General features: G+C 40.6%; 2 protein-coding genes across 2 annotated transcripts; both read right to left on the bottom strand.

Moving 5' to 3' along the window:
* Nucleotides 1–573: 573 nt before the first annotated feature.
* Nucleotides 574–8,245, bottom strand: LOC131781359 (uncharacterized). Its single transcript, XM_066172691.1, has 2 exons — nt 8,162–8,245; nt 574–1,946 (listed from the first exon to the last, which is right to left on the bottom strand). Exon 2 carries the CDS (start codon nt 1,928–1,930, stop codon nt 593–595), a length of 1,338 nt encoding a protein of 445 aa, XP_066028788.1. The 5' UTR covers nt 1,931–1,946; nt 8,162–8,245; the 3' UTR covers nt 574–592.
* A 1,724-nt stretch (nt 8,246–9,969) lies between these two features.
* Nucleotides 9,970–13,821, bottom strand: LOC131781339 (uncharacterized). The gene is made up of 2 exons (XM_066161763.1): nt 13,722–13,821; nt 9,970–11,727 (listed from the first exon to the last, which is right to left on the bottom strand). Exon 2 carries the CDS (start codon nt 11,709–11,711, stop codon nt 10,359–10,361), a length of 1,353 nt encoding a protein of 450 aa, XP_066017860.1. The 5' UTR covers nt 11,712–11,727; nt 13,722–13,821; the 3' UTR covers nt 9,970–10,358.
* Between the last annotated feature and the right edge of the window lie 513 nt (nt 13,822–14,334).

Below are 14,334 nucleotides of genomic sequence, written 5' to 3'. Positions count from 1 at the left end.
TAGCAACGCGTAATATTGGTGTAACTACTATCCAATGAAATAAAATGAGATTCTGCACTTGATCATCTATCATCTATATTCTACGGCTTCGAAAAAATCAGTTAATTTAAGGGCATGTTACACACTGAAGTCTATTTATGGTAAAAACAACACCGACAGATTTGAAATCTACAAAAAAAATGCAACTCGTTGGTTTACCACTATATTTAAAATGCTCTTTTTCGTAAGCTTTGAAAAACAACAGCTATTTTGTGGTCCAGAATTGACTGGTGATTTAGGTCCTGGTTTTTGATTCAGTGATGCGGGAAGGTTGTCTGGAGGGTTCAGTACCGTGACCACGCCCAACATGCTAAAGTTAAAGATCGCTATGATTGTCGCAAGCATTGCAGGAGTAAAACTAGCGAGGTGTACGTTTTAGTGAAGCTTTCTGGCAAAAGATAGGGACTCGAAATGTTTCAGCTCGAAGGCATTACGCAAAAAGCCCAGCGTGAGACAGACCATAAGAGCAACTGTTATGCATGATAAGTCTATGTTCTTACGCTCGATAAACAGAAAAACTAAATCTACCTTCTTGACAGATGCGAGTATCTTTTTAGTAAAGCAGTTTGTCCATCATCATGACCAACACAGCGATGGTTCCGCACAAGACAAATTTACTACCTGAGATTCCCACCGCACCATTCCAGTTTGGAGGCTTGTCTGACACCGCCAGTATCTGGGTGCTGTTGCAGGCTTTATCAGAACACGAGGCTAAGCTCTTCACCCAGACATTGTGTCCATCCACTTTCAAAGGTAGCACTCCCTGTTTTACAGCTGAGGCAAACTCCTCGATGGTCTGGTTGAAGTTGACGGATGGAGAGGATGTGATGACGATACCCAAGGCTTTCTTATCAGCTAATAAGACGACAATTTCCAGGTTTTCGGGATCTTCAACTCTCCCAGTGTAGGCAAGCCAGTCCATTACATCTGAGTTCCACTTCAAGGCACTCGCAATGGCTGAGCCAACTCCGTCTGCGAATCGACTTTGAGCATCAGACTCAGGAAGATTATCAGTTGAGCGCCTCGATCGCAGCAAAAACTTTTTAATCTTCAGCTTGATCACTCTGACTGGGCCATCTTTCAGCTCTCTGTAGCATTTCTTGATAATGGCAGACCGTCCACATTTCGCTCCTATGTTCCACATTCCTTTGAGAGATTCCCAGAGTGTGTCCACTTTGACAAAGGAACCTTTGATGGTCCAAAAGATCTGGTAATAATCGGAGCAGTCGAGATCACAGACGGACGGCACACCATTTCCTGGATCCAGGTAACATGGTGTATGAGAGGCAAACGCTCTTTCTCGTATCTCTTTACAGGTTGGATCGACCCATGGCCGCAATAGTGGCACCAGTGAGACTTGGAGGCATTTACGAACTCCGTTAACCCAGTTTTGCCCGATTTGACTGAACTTTTCCAAATTTTCGCTATACAGCTTGCAAAAATGTTCAGCGTATTTGATTGCATATCCATTACTTGTAGCTTCACAGGGATACTTTCTCTCCAAGCAGTTGCGATACCAATCACATGAATCCCCTGGTGGACTATAGCACTCTGGAGGCAGTAATGTGGTAGGTGTGAGAGTGTTTGGATATGAGGTTGGATTGCTGGGAGTACAGGAACAATCACTCGTCACTGATCCAGCTTCCTTGCTATGCACTTCAAGCATACACTGATACCAGCAGTAAGTCGCAAATCGGTCTTCACAGACGTGTTTTTGGTTACTCTTTTGCTTGATGTATGCATCCGTCAAGCACGTCGCCCACTGGTATTCGTTATTGTAGCGGTATATTTGAATGCAATCAACAGTTCCAGCGGGTCCAGACCTCTTGTCACACTTGGCGGCCCATCCCGACTCAACCACAAGCAATAGCATAAACGTAAGAGCTAGCATCGTTCAAAGCTGGAACCTGGGAATGTAATTAGGCCATTTTAAGATTGAATATCTATTCATACATTTGTGGTGCGAAAACGAATACAGTAGAAGCCCGCTAACTCGAACTCCCAAGAGTAACGAAAAATGATTCAAGTTGAGGGGAGGGGGGGAGGGGCTCCAGTTAGCTTGTTTTGAAAATCAGTTATCCTTTTGATGATTTTTAAATGAGCCTTTCGTTTGGGAAGTTTAGCTTAATTACGTTTTCACTATTGATATCACGTTTGTATCAATCGTGAATTTTATTGGAACGTATCAATCAGCTATGTTGTGACACTTGAAAGTTCGAAATATTAGGGCACATTTGAGCCTGGGAAAATTAAAGTTAGTCTGAGTTGATGGAGAGTCCGACTTAACCGAGTGAAAGGACTGGAAACTTGTGGGGTAAATGCCTGAAGAAATTGGATCTTATTTGAGATAGCGGGGATTCGAGTTAACCGTCTTCCAGTTAGCGGGGCTCTACTGTATTACTATATTTTTGCTGCTAACAGTGATTTTAGAAACCTCCAACATTTCTACACTGTTATTATAGCTCAAGCACTGTTTGTTACATATGGATACATTACCGTGTTTCATATCACTCTTTAGACTCGATGATACTTTGCCATTTGTTCAGACACCTAATGGCAACAAGTTTTTCTACACTTTAATACGTGCAATATATTTCTTTTTTATAGCTGGCTCCACCAGCAGGAGAAATAAAGGAAATCTTGTGTGTCAGTTAGTTGCCCGAGCAAAAAAAATGCGTCTACCTGACCAGCTCGGGTCGCCCACTTTGTCCCGCGAAGCAAAAATATTGCTCTTTTCAGCAGGGTTGTATACATCTAAATTGTATCAAACTTCTTTCCTATCCATCTGTGTTTTTACTACATTTTCATAAAGCAACCGAGTCTTAAAACACAACATTAGGTCTCACGAGCGATTTTCCAAGTCGCCTTTCAAATGACTACCAGAAAACTCGTTAAAAGTCTTGCCTTTCCAATGAGTCGGTAAACCTCAATGCGTTTAAAAAAAAGCCACCAAAGCTAGTAATTCAAGTGAATCCGCATCCCGTAGTTAATTTCCGGCAATGAGAGGGAAGTTACTGCCATTACTTTAAAAAATCTGTCAATTCGGAAACAGTCAGCGCGCCTTATTTTCACTTCTCACCAAACACAAAACGAATGATTATTCATAATCTTACAAGCTTTCATTCGTTAAATTTTACAGACAATGAATTTATTTCAACCTTGAAAATACGAAGCATTCAGCTACACGTTGGCCCGCTGCCTATCCAAATTTGATCATTCACACGCGTGTAAGCTGGCGCCCGTGAAAGCCGATCAGACTTTCAAATGATTTTTCAACTAGGGTATTTTTCTAAGTAGATTTGAGGTTGTGGTTTATCTCCCGAAAAAAAGACTGAGATCGAGTGCTGGAAAACCATCTGTGAACATCTACCACAGGCCTTCCAAGCTCACGTTTCGAGGAAAAGCAAAGGATTACTTCATGAGAGCATAACTCCGTCTTATGTGTGTGTGTGTGTGTGTGTGTGTGTCTTTATTGTTCAAAAGATAAAATTACATATCTTATGTTACATTAAAAAAAGGATGTAAATAAGCTTAGGTGTATCTAAATAAGATAAGTATATACGTGGAAACAAATAGAAAAGTCTAATACAGGAAGTACACTTTTACAAAGCTACATTGTACTTAAAAACAATTCTATTAAAAAATGTATTCTTAAAACGGTTTGTGCGAATGGCGGGCATGACAGGGGATTTATTTCTCAAATTATACCTCGTGATCTTGGTCTCAGGGAAGTAGGCTCTAAGAGGATGGCTCAGGATAGTTGAAACCTTGCGACAAATTTTGTGATCTTGCGTTTTAAGTAAGTCACCTATCACTAATTTCTTAGATATGTAACTACGTTTAAAACAACGATCTAAAAACTGCTGGGCTATAGTTAGCTCTGACTCAGAGGCCCCATGCACAGATAGAGCATAAGTAATATTAGGTAGGACAATGGAATTAAATAAAACATCTACTTCTGCTTGGCTACATCCTTCTTTGCGGAGGCATCTGATAACGTATAAACATTTATTAGCTTTACCTAACTTTTCTTTTAGGTGAGTACTGAATTTGCAGTTCGGCTGAAACGTGAGACCAAGAATGGTTATTGTACTAGTCTGAGGTATGCCAAAAATACTTTTGTAGGCCTCAGCAGTGTGACCTTTTTTATACATAATAAGCTCTTTACATTTAGTAGAATTTGAATTCATTCTATTTTGGCTTGCCCACTGTAAAAACTGATTTATTAAGTCTACAGAGTGATCTTTATAATAATATACCGGAGCAATAATCGTACAGTCATCAGCGTATTTGAAACCAAGTGTCTCGTTCCCTAATTTAATTTCCAGATCGTTAAGAAATATATTGAACAAATAAGGTCCTGAAACACTACCCTGGGTTGTGCCCTTGTTAACTGTTTTCCAATTACAGACATGATTCCCGAAAATAACTCTTTGTTTTCTATCTCGCAAAAAACCTAACCACCAGTTTATGATATACGGGTTAAGTGGTAGACTCTTAAGTTTCTCAGCAAGGAGTTGATGGCTCACAGAGTCAAAGGCCTTACTGAAATCCATCGCGAACATCCGCACTGCCTTGCACTTGGGATCATCAAGAAACTTGCAGATCTTATTCTGTATAAGTAGCAGAGCATCTGTGCAGCTCCCTCCTTCTCTATACGCGAATTGACTATTCAACAGCTGTTCTTCTACCGGCCTTTGGGCGTGAATCTTATAGACTGCCTTTTCCAGGGCTCTTGCTATTACAGGGGTTACGTTGATCCCCCGGAAGTCCCCTCTTGCCACTGGAACATCAACTTTTGGCAGTGGGTTTATACTTGCCCTTCTCCACGATCTAGGCCATTGGTGCGTAGCGAGAGACAAATTCCATAGCTTAGTAATGATTGGAGTGAAGATCTCCGCATGGTCTTTCCACACCCAATACGGAATTTGGTCAGGACCAGTTGCAGTCTTCTTTAGAGTACTCAGTGAGTTCCATACATATCGTTCACTAATTTCCGGGACTTTCACCTCAGGACCAATTTCAAGTAACGCGGGCTCAACGTAATCGCCATCCGTACACAGGTCACCGAAATACTCGTTCAAATCTTGAGCGGTCTCTCTATCCAGCGAAACGTTTGTGGACCGCCGGCGTTGAGATATCAAGTCTACGTTTTTCCACCATTCTCTGCTCCCCATTTTGCCCTCCAGAAGCATCCTTCTGTTTTCGCCAATAACCTTCAACACATTTCTACTAAGCTCTCTATGCTTATTAGTGCGTAAAACAGAGATGCGAGACTTGCTACGTAGCATGTATTTAACTAGCGGTGTCATCCAACTTGGATCACGGGACGAAAGGGAAACCGTTCGTAAAGGCATGCACCAGTTAATATTTGACAGGATCTTCAATTCTAAGATGTTCACAGCTGTTTCGATACTATCCGCCTCCAAAACATCATCCCAGCATTCTGATGCGAGGGCAAGGTAAAGAGCTTGCTTCCTATGCTCACGACAATCCCTAAATTGCACTTTCTTACGAATAGGCTTGAGTTTCTTGCCCGCTGGAACTATAAATCCAATGTGATCCGTCTTAATCAGCATCTTTATAGATAAAGCTTTTCCGAAGAGCTCTGGCCTATTTGTAAGACAATTATCCAAAAATGAATCCCCTCGTGTTGGGAAATCCACTAAAGCGGTCCAACCAGTAATGCGTTTAAGTCTCGTGAGATCAAGGTGATTAAGATCGCCACCGCAAACAATAGTAGCGTTTGGGTGATTATCCAGCATTGTGTCAAAGAAATTAAGAAGATAATCCATTAAATCGCATTGCTGGTATGATGTTTTCGGGGGGTGATAAAGACCAGATAAAAGAATGTAATTCCCACTTGGCAGCAACACAGTCAGGCAAATAAACTCGTATAAATTAGAACGATAAACATCAATAACTGAAAGATTACTCCTTGTATAGATAGATATAGATAGATAGCAGGAATAACAGTGATGCCAAACGATTTTTTCAACTAGGGAAGTTTTCCATGTAGATTTGAGATTGTGATTATCTCCAGAAAAAAAATGAGGGTGATGAAGACTCCCTATGTTAGTGTAGAGACGGTGTCGAAACTTCCCCAAGGACCCCTCTCATCTGTGAACATATATAGGTGTTCCAAGCTCACGTCTCGAGGAAAAGCAATAGATTACTTCATGAGAGCGTAACTCCGTCTTATAACAGGAATAACAGTGATGGCAAAGCAAGCCAAAAGCGGCAGAAAACACCACAAACCACAACGGAAAAACAAAGAGTGACTAGGTTCTGTTATTCTTACGTGTAGAATGTTCATATTTTGAAATATTTGGCGTTGTAAATCGACCATATTTCTTTCCCCATACTATTCCTAACAGAGTGTTCAAATTCTCAACGTAACTTGACCCCGCGTCACACAGCGCCTGAGGCTTTCATTAATTTTAAAATCGTTTGCTTTTCTAGGAACGTAAGCTTGGGACGTAAGCTTGGGACACCTGAGTAAAGACCGGAAATTCGCTGTGGCTTCCTTAGTTTTCTAGAAATGCATTGTTTGTCTGTATTCATTCACAGTTAAGACAAAAATAACTGGTTAGTCTGCAGCTCTGCTGGCCTGAATCCATCTCTCATTCGATTTTTCTCCAGGCCTAGGCGCCTAATATATCAACCGTGCTACAACTTAGCACGGTTGAGTTAGTTTCGCTTTCAAAAAGCAAAAGTAGCGCTCGCACGCGTCGTAACTAATGAAGAACATTTTTGTTCCTCATCAGTAATCATACTCTTGATTATCCGGACCCTCAGTTATCTGGACTATTTCGTCTAGTCCCAATGAGTCCGAATAATCGAGGTTCGACTGTAGTCATGACAATATTTTGAAAGAGCTGTGTGCAAAGTTCGTATGGCGAAATTAGCTCGAAGAAATGAAATTCCATGCTGCACCCGCAATAATACTTTGTAAAACTGAAACCTAATAACAGCCCACGCCGAGCACAAGTTTCGATTACTCGAATGAAGCCGAATGGTAAAAGACTGTAGCTGATTGCGGAAGTGAAAGAGGCCTCGTGTAGCTACTTTTGAAATTCACGGTATCGTGATATCCTTCCCCGGTTGAATTAAAGATGCCAAGATCATGTTCTCCAGCTATAATATAGACTTAGTTTCATCAAACCATACAATAAGCGGCGTACAAGAGCTGAACGACCCTGTGTTTTTCAAAGTATATCTTTCAATGTTCTATATAATACCTTATACTAACAATATACAGTCGAACCGCGAAAATCCGCACGTCGATTATCCGGATTTCTCGATTATCCAGACTTTTCTCAAGTCCCAATTTTGTCATGAATATTTATTAGTCATGATCAAGATCCGCAGCCATATTCTTTTTAAAACTACAGCGTTGAAAAGTGAAGTAAAGGCGAGTTTGTTTCGCTTTCAAAACGTAAAAGCAGCGCTCGCACGCGTCGTAACTAATGAAGTTCATTTAATTTTAGTTCCTCATCAGTACTCATTTTCTCGAGTATCCAGACCCCAATTATCTGGACTATTTCGTCTAGTCTCAATGAGTCCGGAGCACAAGTTTCGATTACTCGAATGAAGCCGAATGAAGACTGTAGCTGATTGCGGAAGTGAAAGAGGGCTCGTGTAGCTACTTTTGAAATTCACGGCAACGTGACATCATTACCCAGTTGAATTAAAGATGCTATGGTCGTGTTCTCCAGCTATAATATAGACTTAGTTTCATCAAACCAAATAAAATAAGCGACGTACAATATCTGAATGACCCTGTGCTTTTCAAAACATGATATGTTTCAATGTTCTATATAGTACGTTTCAAAATGCGCTATTCAGTAGCACATTGCGAATTACACCTTAGCGTGAGCGTACACATTTATATAAATTGTGAAATCCCCTTGTGAAACCTTCCAGAACCCCTATTAGAATGACTTGATCTACGAGACACAGATTCGTCGTCGACCCAAAGCAAAATCCTATCTGCAACTTGCGTAAGTCGTCGTCTCCAAATAACATAAAGTATACCTATGAGCGAGCAGGCCGCTTATATTACATCCACTGCTAACTAACTTGAAATCATTTCACTTATATTTTATCTAACACTACTTACCGAGTTAGCTTTTATAAATGAATCCAAAGGACGTACGATAACTTTGCCAACGTCGATGTCTGAGGTAAAGTTTGGAGTGGGCCGTGGCTCTTCTTGGAATCAATTATCAACAAAGGTGTGTCTGCGTCTGTGGGGGTGGGGGCGGGGACATCAGGGAAAACCTTGTACACAAGCTTTTTTTTTCTCATTTATCACATATAGCGAGTCATTATTTATTAATATGATTTCAGTGAGTCTCATGCAAGGCAGATAAATTTATAGTTTCTTGAAAAAGGATTTTTTTTTTGGAAACCTAACACCTGCACCTCTTAATTTTTATGAACCAATATTTTAACAGTCCAGCGCGTTTGTTGTCTGCTTTTTCTACATTACAATTCAGTCTGGAATTTGATAGATGAAGGAAGAGCCATTAAGTGGATATGCTACAGTCTGTACCACTTAAACCAAATTATATTTTTTTATATTTTCTCTGAAAAACATAAATTTTCACTGAATTAGTGTGGAGTTCCCTGAGTTTTCCCTGAGTTTTCCCTGACCTTGAAGGACCCTTTTTTTCCTAACCATTTCCTGACTTGTGGGAAGATAAAGTTAAACTTGTACTTGAGCCAAGTTGCCCATTAAGCCAGAGTTTGTCTTTAGCATGAAGCAACTAAAAGCCAAACCAAGGTCAACCCTCAAACGGAAAATAACATTCGATAACAGCGGGCTCTCGTTTGACAAAGAACTATCGCTTAGTTTTGTTAAATACTTAAGTTCTGTTTGGGTAATAACTGCATAATGAAACGAACCATCGTTGTTTTAAAAAAGGTTTCCTTACAAACTAAGTATTGTGCAGTGATAAGAAATCTAAATTAGACAACAATGTTCGAATGATAAACAGAAAGATTAAAAGCATCGTAGGCACACAAAATGGCGGTTGGCGACTGATTAAGCGGTAAATCTAAACCACCCCATGTACCTTTTTCCTGCAGATTGCATCACGATGTTAACAGATGCATCGAAAGAAAATAGATTGAAGAACCGTTACATAATGTTCTGGACTCCGGAAAAACTCATTTACTGACCTGGACTTTAAGGCAAAGTTGAAAAACATACCTGAACCAAACGTGTCAATTCAACTGTTCTGTTATTTCTGTGCCAAAAATTTCGCCTCCATCGCTCCTTGATGACCACCATCTTGAGTACACGCGAAGACTAGTATCTATTAACTAATTTCCAATAGAATTATCGGTACATACGGCGGGTAATAACGAATAAACAGTGAACATTTCGAATTGGGTACGAAAACCCTCGATTGCCGAAATGCTCGCCATGTTGTGACGTCACGTGGTTATCAAATCTGATAAATATCCCGAACTGGTTACGTTAATCAAAAGAAACTGTATTATAGTTCTGTGTCGGCGGGGGAAGGGAGAGGGAGGGGAGTATCAGGGAAGGGGGGGAAGGGTATTACAAGATTGTTTGGTTTTACCAACTGAGTTGATAAAGTGAACCAACCACCGTAAAGAGTTTCTTTGACGTTTCGAGCATTAGTCCTTCGTCAGGGCGTCTGCTAACACTAGAAACGGCAAAACCAGAGAAACAAATCAAGTAAAAACAAAAAAATAAAATGACCAAAACGAAACAACTCGGTGAAACGAATTTAAAAATAAGTTAAAAGCAGTCAATAACAAGCCTGTCTACCCCGAAGAAGATCGAAAACGTCGAAAACGTCGGAAACTGATCTTGGCTAACATCCCGGGCGATGTAGAGGGGGAGGGGGGAGTTGAGCGCAATGAACAACTCTTTAACGATTTTATAATGCTTATGTGCTTTTAATGGTTAACAATGGTTATAACAGTCTAATATGCTTATATAATAACGTTTTTTTACTTTTTTTGAATAAGAATATTCGAAAAAGCAAGATCTTTACAGCTACGGTTCTAAACTGGGACAAAAGATCTAAAGAAGAAACTTAGACGGGAAATACTGACTATATGCGTGTAATTAGGTATAGGTAGGTTATATCACTTCAAAGAATTGAAGGCCTATATATGATGACTAACATTCATGAACTAATCTGGTTGTAGGTGAGTCTGTTTTTACTCACATTCTATCAGGGAAACAATGTCCTTCCAATGGAGACAGACACTATACTAAAAGAGACACTGATTTCATCCTATAATCAAACAAAACTTTGACAGATGCGAGTGTCTTTTTAGTAAAGTACTCTTTCCATCATCATGACTGCGTTGGTCATCATCATGACCAACATAGTTATGTTTCCACAGATGACAACTTTACCACCTGAGATCTCAGCAGTACCATTCCAGTTTGGAGGCTTGTCAGACACTGCCAGTGTCTGGGTGCTGGTGCAGGCTTTATTAGAACACGAGGCCAAGCTCTTCACCCAGACATTGTGTCCATCCACTTTCAAAGGTAGCACTCCCTGTTTTACAGCAGAGGTAAACTCTTCGATGGTTTGCTTGAAGTTGACAGATGGAGCGGATGTAAAGGCGATACCCAGGGCTTTCTTATCAGCTAATAAGACGACAATTTCCAGGTTTTCTGGATCTTGAACTCTCCAAGTATAGGCAAGCCAGTCCATTACATCTGAGTTCCACTTCAAGGCACTCGCGATGGCTGAGCCAACTCCGTCCGCGAATCGACTTTGAGCATTAGATTCAGGAAAATTGTCAGTTGAGCGCCTTGATCGCAGAAAAAACTTTTCAATCGTCAGCTTGATCACTTTGACTGGGCTATCTTCCAGCTCTATAGATCTGTAGCATTTCCTGATGTTAGAATACCATGTACACTTCTCTCCTATATTCCACATTCCCTTGAGAGATTCCAAGACTGTGTCGACTTTGACAAAGGAGCCCTTGATGGACCAAAAGATCTGGAGGTAATTGGAACAGTCAAGATCACAGGCAGACAGTACACCATTTCCTGGATTCAGGTAACATGGTGTTTGAGAGGCAAACGCCCTTTCTTGTATCTCCCCACAGGTTGAATGGATCCATGGCCGCAGTAGTGGCATCAGTGAGACTTGGAGGCATTTATGAACTCCAATAACCCAGTTTCGCGCGATTAAACTGAATTTTGCAAAGTTTTTGTCATCAAGCTTGCAAAAATGTTCAGCGTATTTGATTGCATATCCATTACTTGTGAATTCACAGGGATACTTTCTCTCCAAGCAGTTGCGATACCAATAACAGGAATCCCCTGGTGGAATATAGCACTTAGAAGGCAGTAATGTGGTAGGCGTGAGAGTGCTTGGATTGCCGGAAGTACAGGAACAATCACTCGCCACTGGTCCATACCTCTTGCCATGCACTTCCAGCATACACGGATACCAGCAGTAAGTTGCAGTTCGGTCTTCACAGTGGTCTTTTTGGTTGCCCTTTTGCTGGATGTATGCATCCGTCAAGCACGTCATCCACTGGTATTCGTCATTGTAGCTGTGCATTTGAATGCAATCAACACCCCCAGCGGGTCCAAACAACTTGTGACACTGGGCAGCCCATCCCAATTTAACCACAAGTAAAAGCATAGAAGTAATAGCTAGCATCGTTCAAACCTAGAACCTGGGAAATATAATTAGGCCATTTTAAGATTAAGTATCTGTACACACATTTGCACTGGGTAAAAGAATACAGTTGAAGCCCGCTAACTCCAACTCTCAAAGGAGACGAAAAATGGTTCGAGTTGGGGGGGGGGGGGGTGGAGGGGTGGGGGGTTAGGACTAGGGTTAATTGTGTTGAATATCAGTTATCCTTTCAATGATTGAAAGGGAATCATGTTTTTACCATTCTCGTACAAAGGAGAGTAATATCAGTTAATTTAGTTTGTTTTAAAAGAGCTTTAGATGCCAAATGTTTAGTTTGGGTAGTTAAGCTAAATTACGTTTTCATTAATATTATCGCGTTCGTATCAATCGTGAATAAAGATTGGAACGCGTCAATCAGCTATGTTCTGATACTTAGACGTTTATCAACTGACGTTTTTAGTTAAAGTTCGAGTTATCAGGGCAAACATGAGGTTAGGAATAGTAAAATTTGTTCAATTAATGTGGGATTCGTTTAAACCGAGTCCGAGCTAACTGATAATAAATGACTGGAAAATAGGGTAAATGCCTGAGAAAATCGGATCCTCTTTGAGTTAGTGGGGGATTCGTGATAACCGCGGTCGAGTTAGCGAGGCTTTGCTGTATAACTATAGTTTTACTGTGAGCAGCGGCTCAGTTTTAAAGGCCTCTCAAGTTCACATCGTTCACGTAAACTTGGGAGGCCTGTACGTTTTTCAGCAGGCCTGCATACCTCTGAATTCTATCACAATTCATCGTTTACTCACGCATGAATAAACAAATTTGAATAAGCAGTGGGGTAACTTCACATTTTCAAGATTGAAATCATCTTGAGAACAGGAAGGAAAACTTATAAGATTATGAAATAGATAATCATTAATTTTGTATTTGCGGAAGCAGTGGAAGTAGGGCGTGCTGACCGTTTCCAAATTGACAGATTTTTATGAGGAATGGCAGCAATTTTTGGCATACGCGGATTCGCTTGAACTACCAGCTCTGTTGGCTTTTTAAAGGCATTGAAGTTTGCCGACTCGTTAGAGAGGCAAGACTTTTCACAATAGTCATTTGCTAAACGACTTGAAAAATCGCTAATGAAACATCATGTTGAGTTTTACGACTCCATTGCTCTAATTGACTATTTAACTTAGGCCAATTTCTGCAACCGAACAGTGAATATGTTGTCACCACAAGAGATCACAAAGCGTGTCTCAATTCATAACTAGGATAATTTAATAGCAAGCGCATACGCCGAATACTTTGTAGTGTATTGAATTAGTTTTCAAACTCCACAGAATGTCGAAGCCACCTGAGATTCTAAACCATGAAAGGATCTTCGCATGGCGAAATTAGCTCGAAGAAATGAAATTCCATGCTGCACCCGCAATAACAATTTGTAAAACTGAACTCTGATAACAGCACACGCAGAGCACAAGTTTAGATTAATCAAATGAAGCCGAATGGTAAAAGACTGTAGCTGATTGTAGGAGCGGAAAAGGCCTCGTGTAGCTACTTTTGAAACTCACGGTGTCGTGACATCCTTCCCCGGTTGAATTAAAGATGCTATGATCATGTTCTCCAGCTAGAAGATAGACTTACACTCATCAAAACATATATAATAAGCGGCGTACAAGAGCTGAACGACCGTGTGCTTTTCAAATCATAATGTGTTTCAATGTTTTATATAGTGCCTTTCAAACTGCGCTATTCAGTAGCATATTGCGAATTGCACTTTAGCTTGAGCGTACACACTGATATAAATTGTGAAATCCCCTTTGTGAAACCTTCCAGAACCCCTATTAGAATGACTTGATCTACGAGACACCTCATAGGGAAAGAAATAAAGATTCGTCGTCGACCCAAAGCAAAATCCTTTCTGCAGGCCATCGCCTCCAAATAGCATAAATTGTCCCTCTGAGCGTGTCAGGCCGCTCATATTACATCGACTGCTAACGAACTCGAAATCATTTCGCTTATATTTTATCTAACACTACTAACCGAATTAGAATCCAAAGGATGCACGGTAACTCTGCCGACGACGATCGTCTTCGGGGAAAGTTTGGATTCTTGGAGTCAATTAATAACAAATTAATAACAAAGGCGCGTCTACGTCTCTATGTGGGGGTGGGGTTATTAGGTCATGAGATAGCGAATCATGAATAGCTGCTGAGGCATATTACCTGCAGGAAACAAAAACGGATTGTTCCTTTGCGACTGCTTTTTCCTTACGAAGGAATTGAGCAGCTTATATGCCCTTGAACGCTACCCCACCCCCCTTCTGTGATTTTGAATGGTGAGAGTATAGTTTCCTTGTCAGTTTCCCAGAAAGACGGTTTGTCTTTGGGTGTTTGCTTCAAGTCTCTCAGGAAAGATCGGCTCGTGATCAAGTTTTAAGACGCATAAATCTCTTATTCAATTCACAATCCCCAAAGAGTCGCTCCTTTCTTGATTGAGTATCTGGAGCTGTTATGGTTAATTTCAACAATGATCTAGTCATTAGTACTGAGATATGTTAAAAAAAGGCAATTATTTTTTAATTTCAACGCCTTGTCTTACAATGATTGATAGCAGACGATGGCGAATATCATTTAATACAAGATATGCCTGCAAA

Source organism: Pocillopora verrucosa, chromosome 1 (genome assembly GCF_036669915.1).
Source record: "Pocillopora verrucosa isolate sample1 chromosome 1, ASM3666991v2, whole genome shotgun sequence".
Taxonomy (NCBI): domain Eukaryota; kingdom Metazoa; phylum Cnidaria; class Anthozoa; order Scleractinia; family Pocilloporidae; genus Pocillopora; species Pocillopora verrucosa.
Note: the sequence above shows the minus strand (reverse complement) of the source record. Positions and strands in the feature narration are given on the sequence as shown.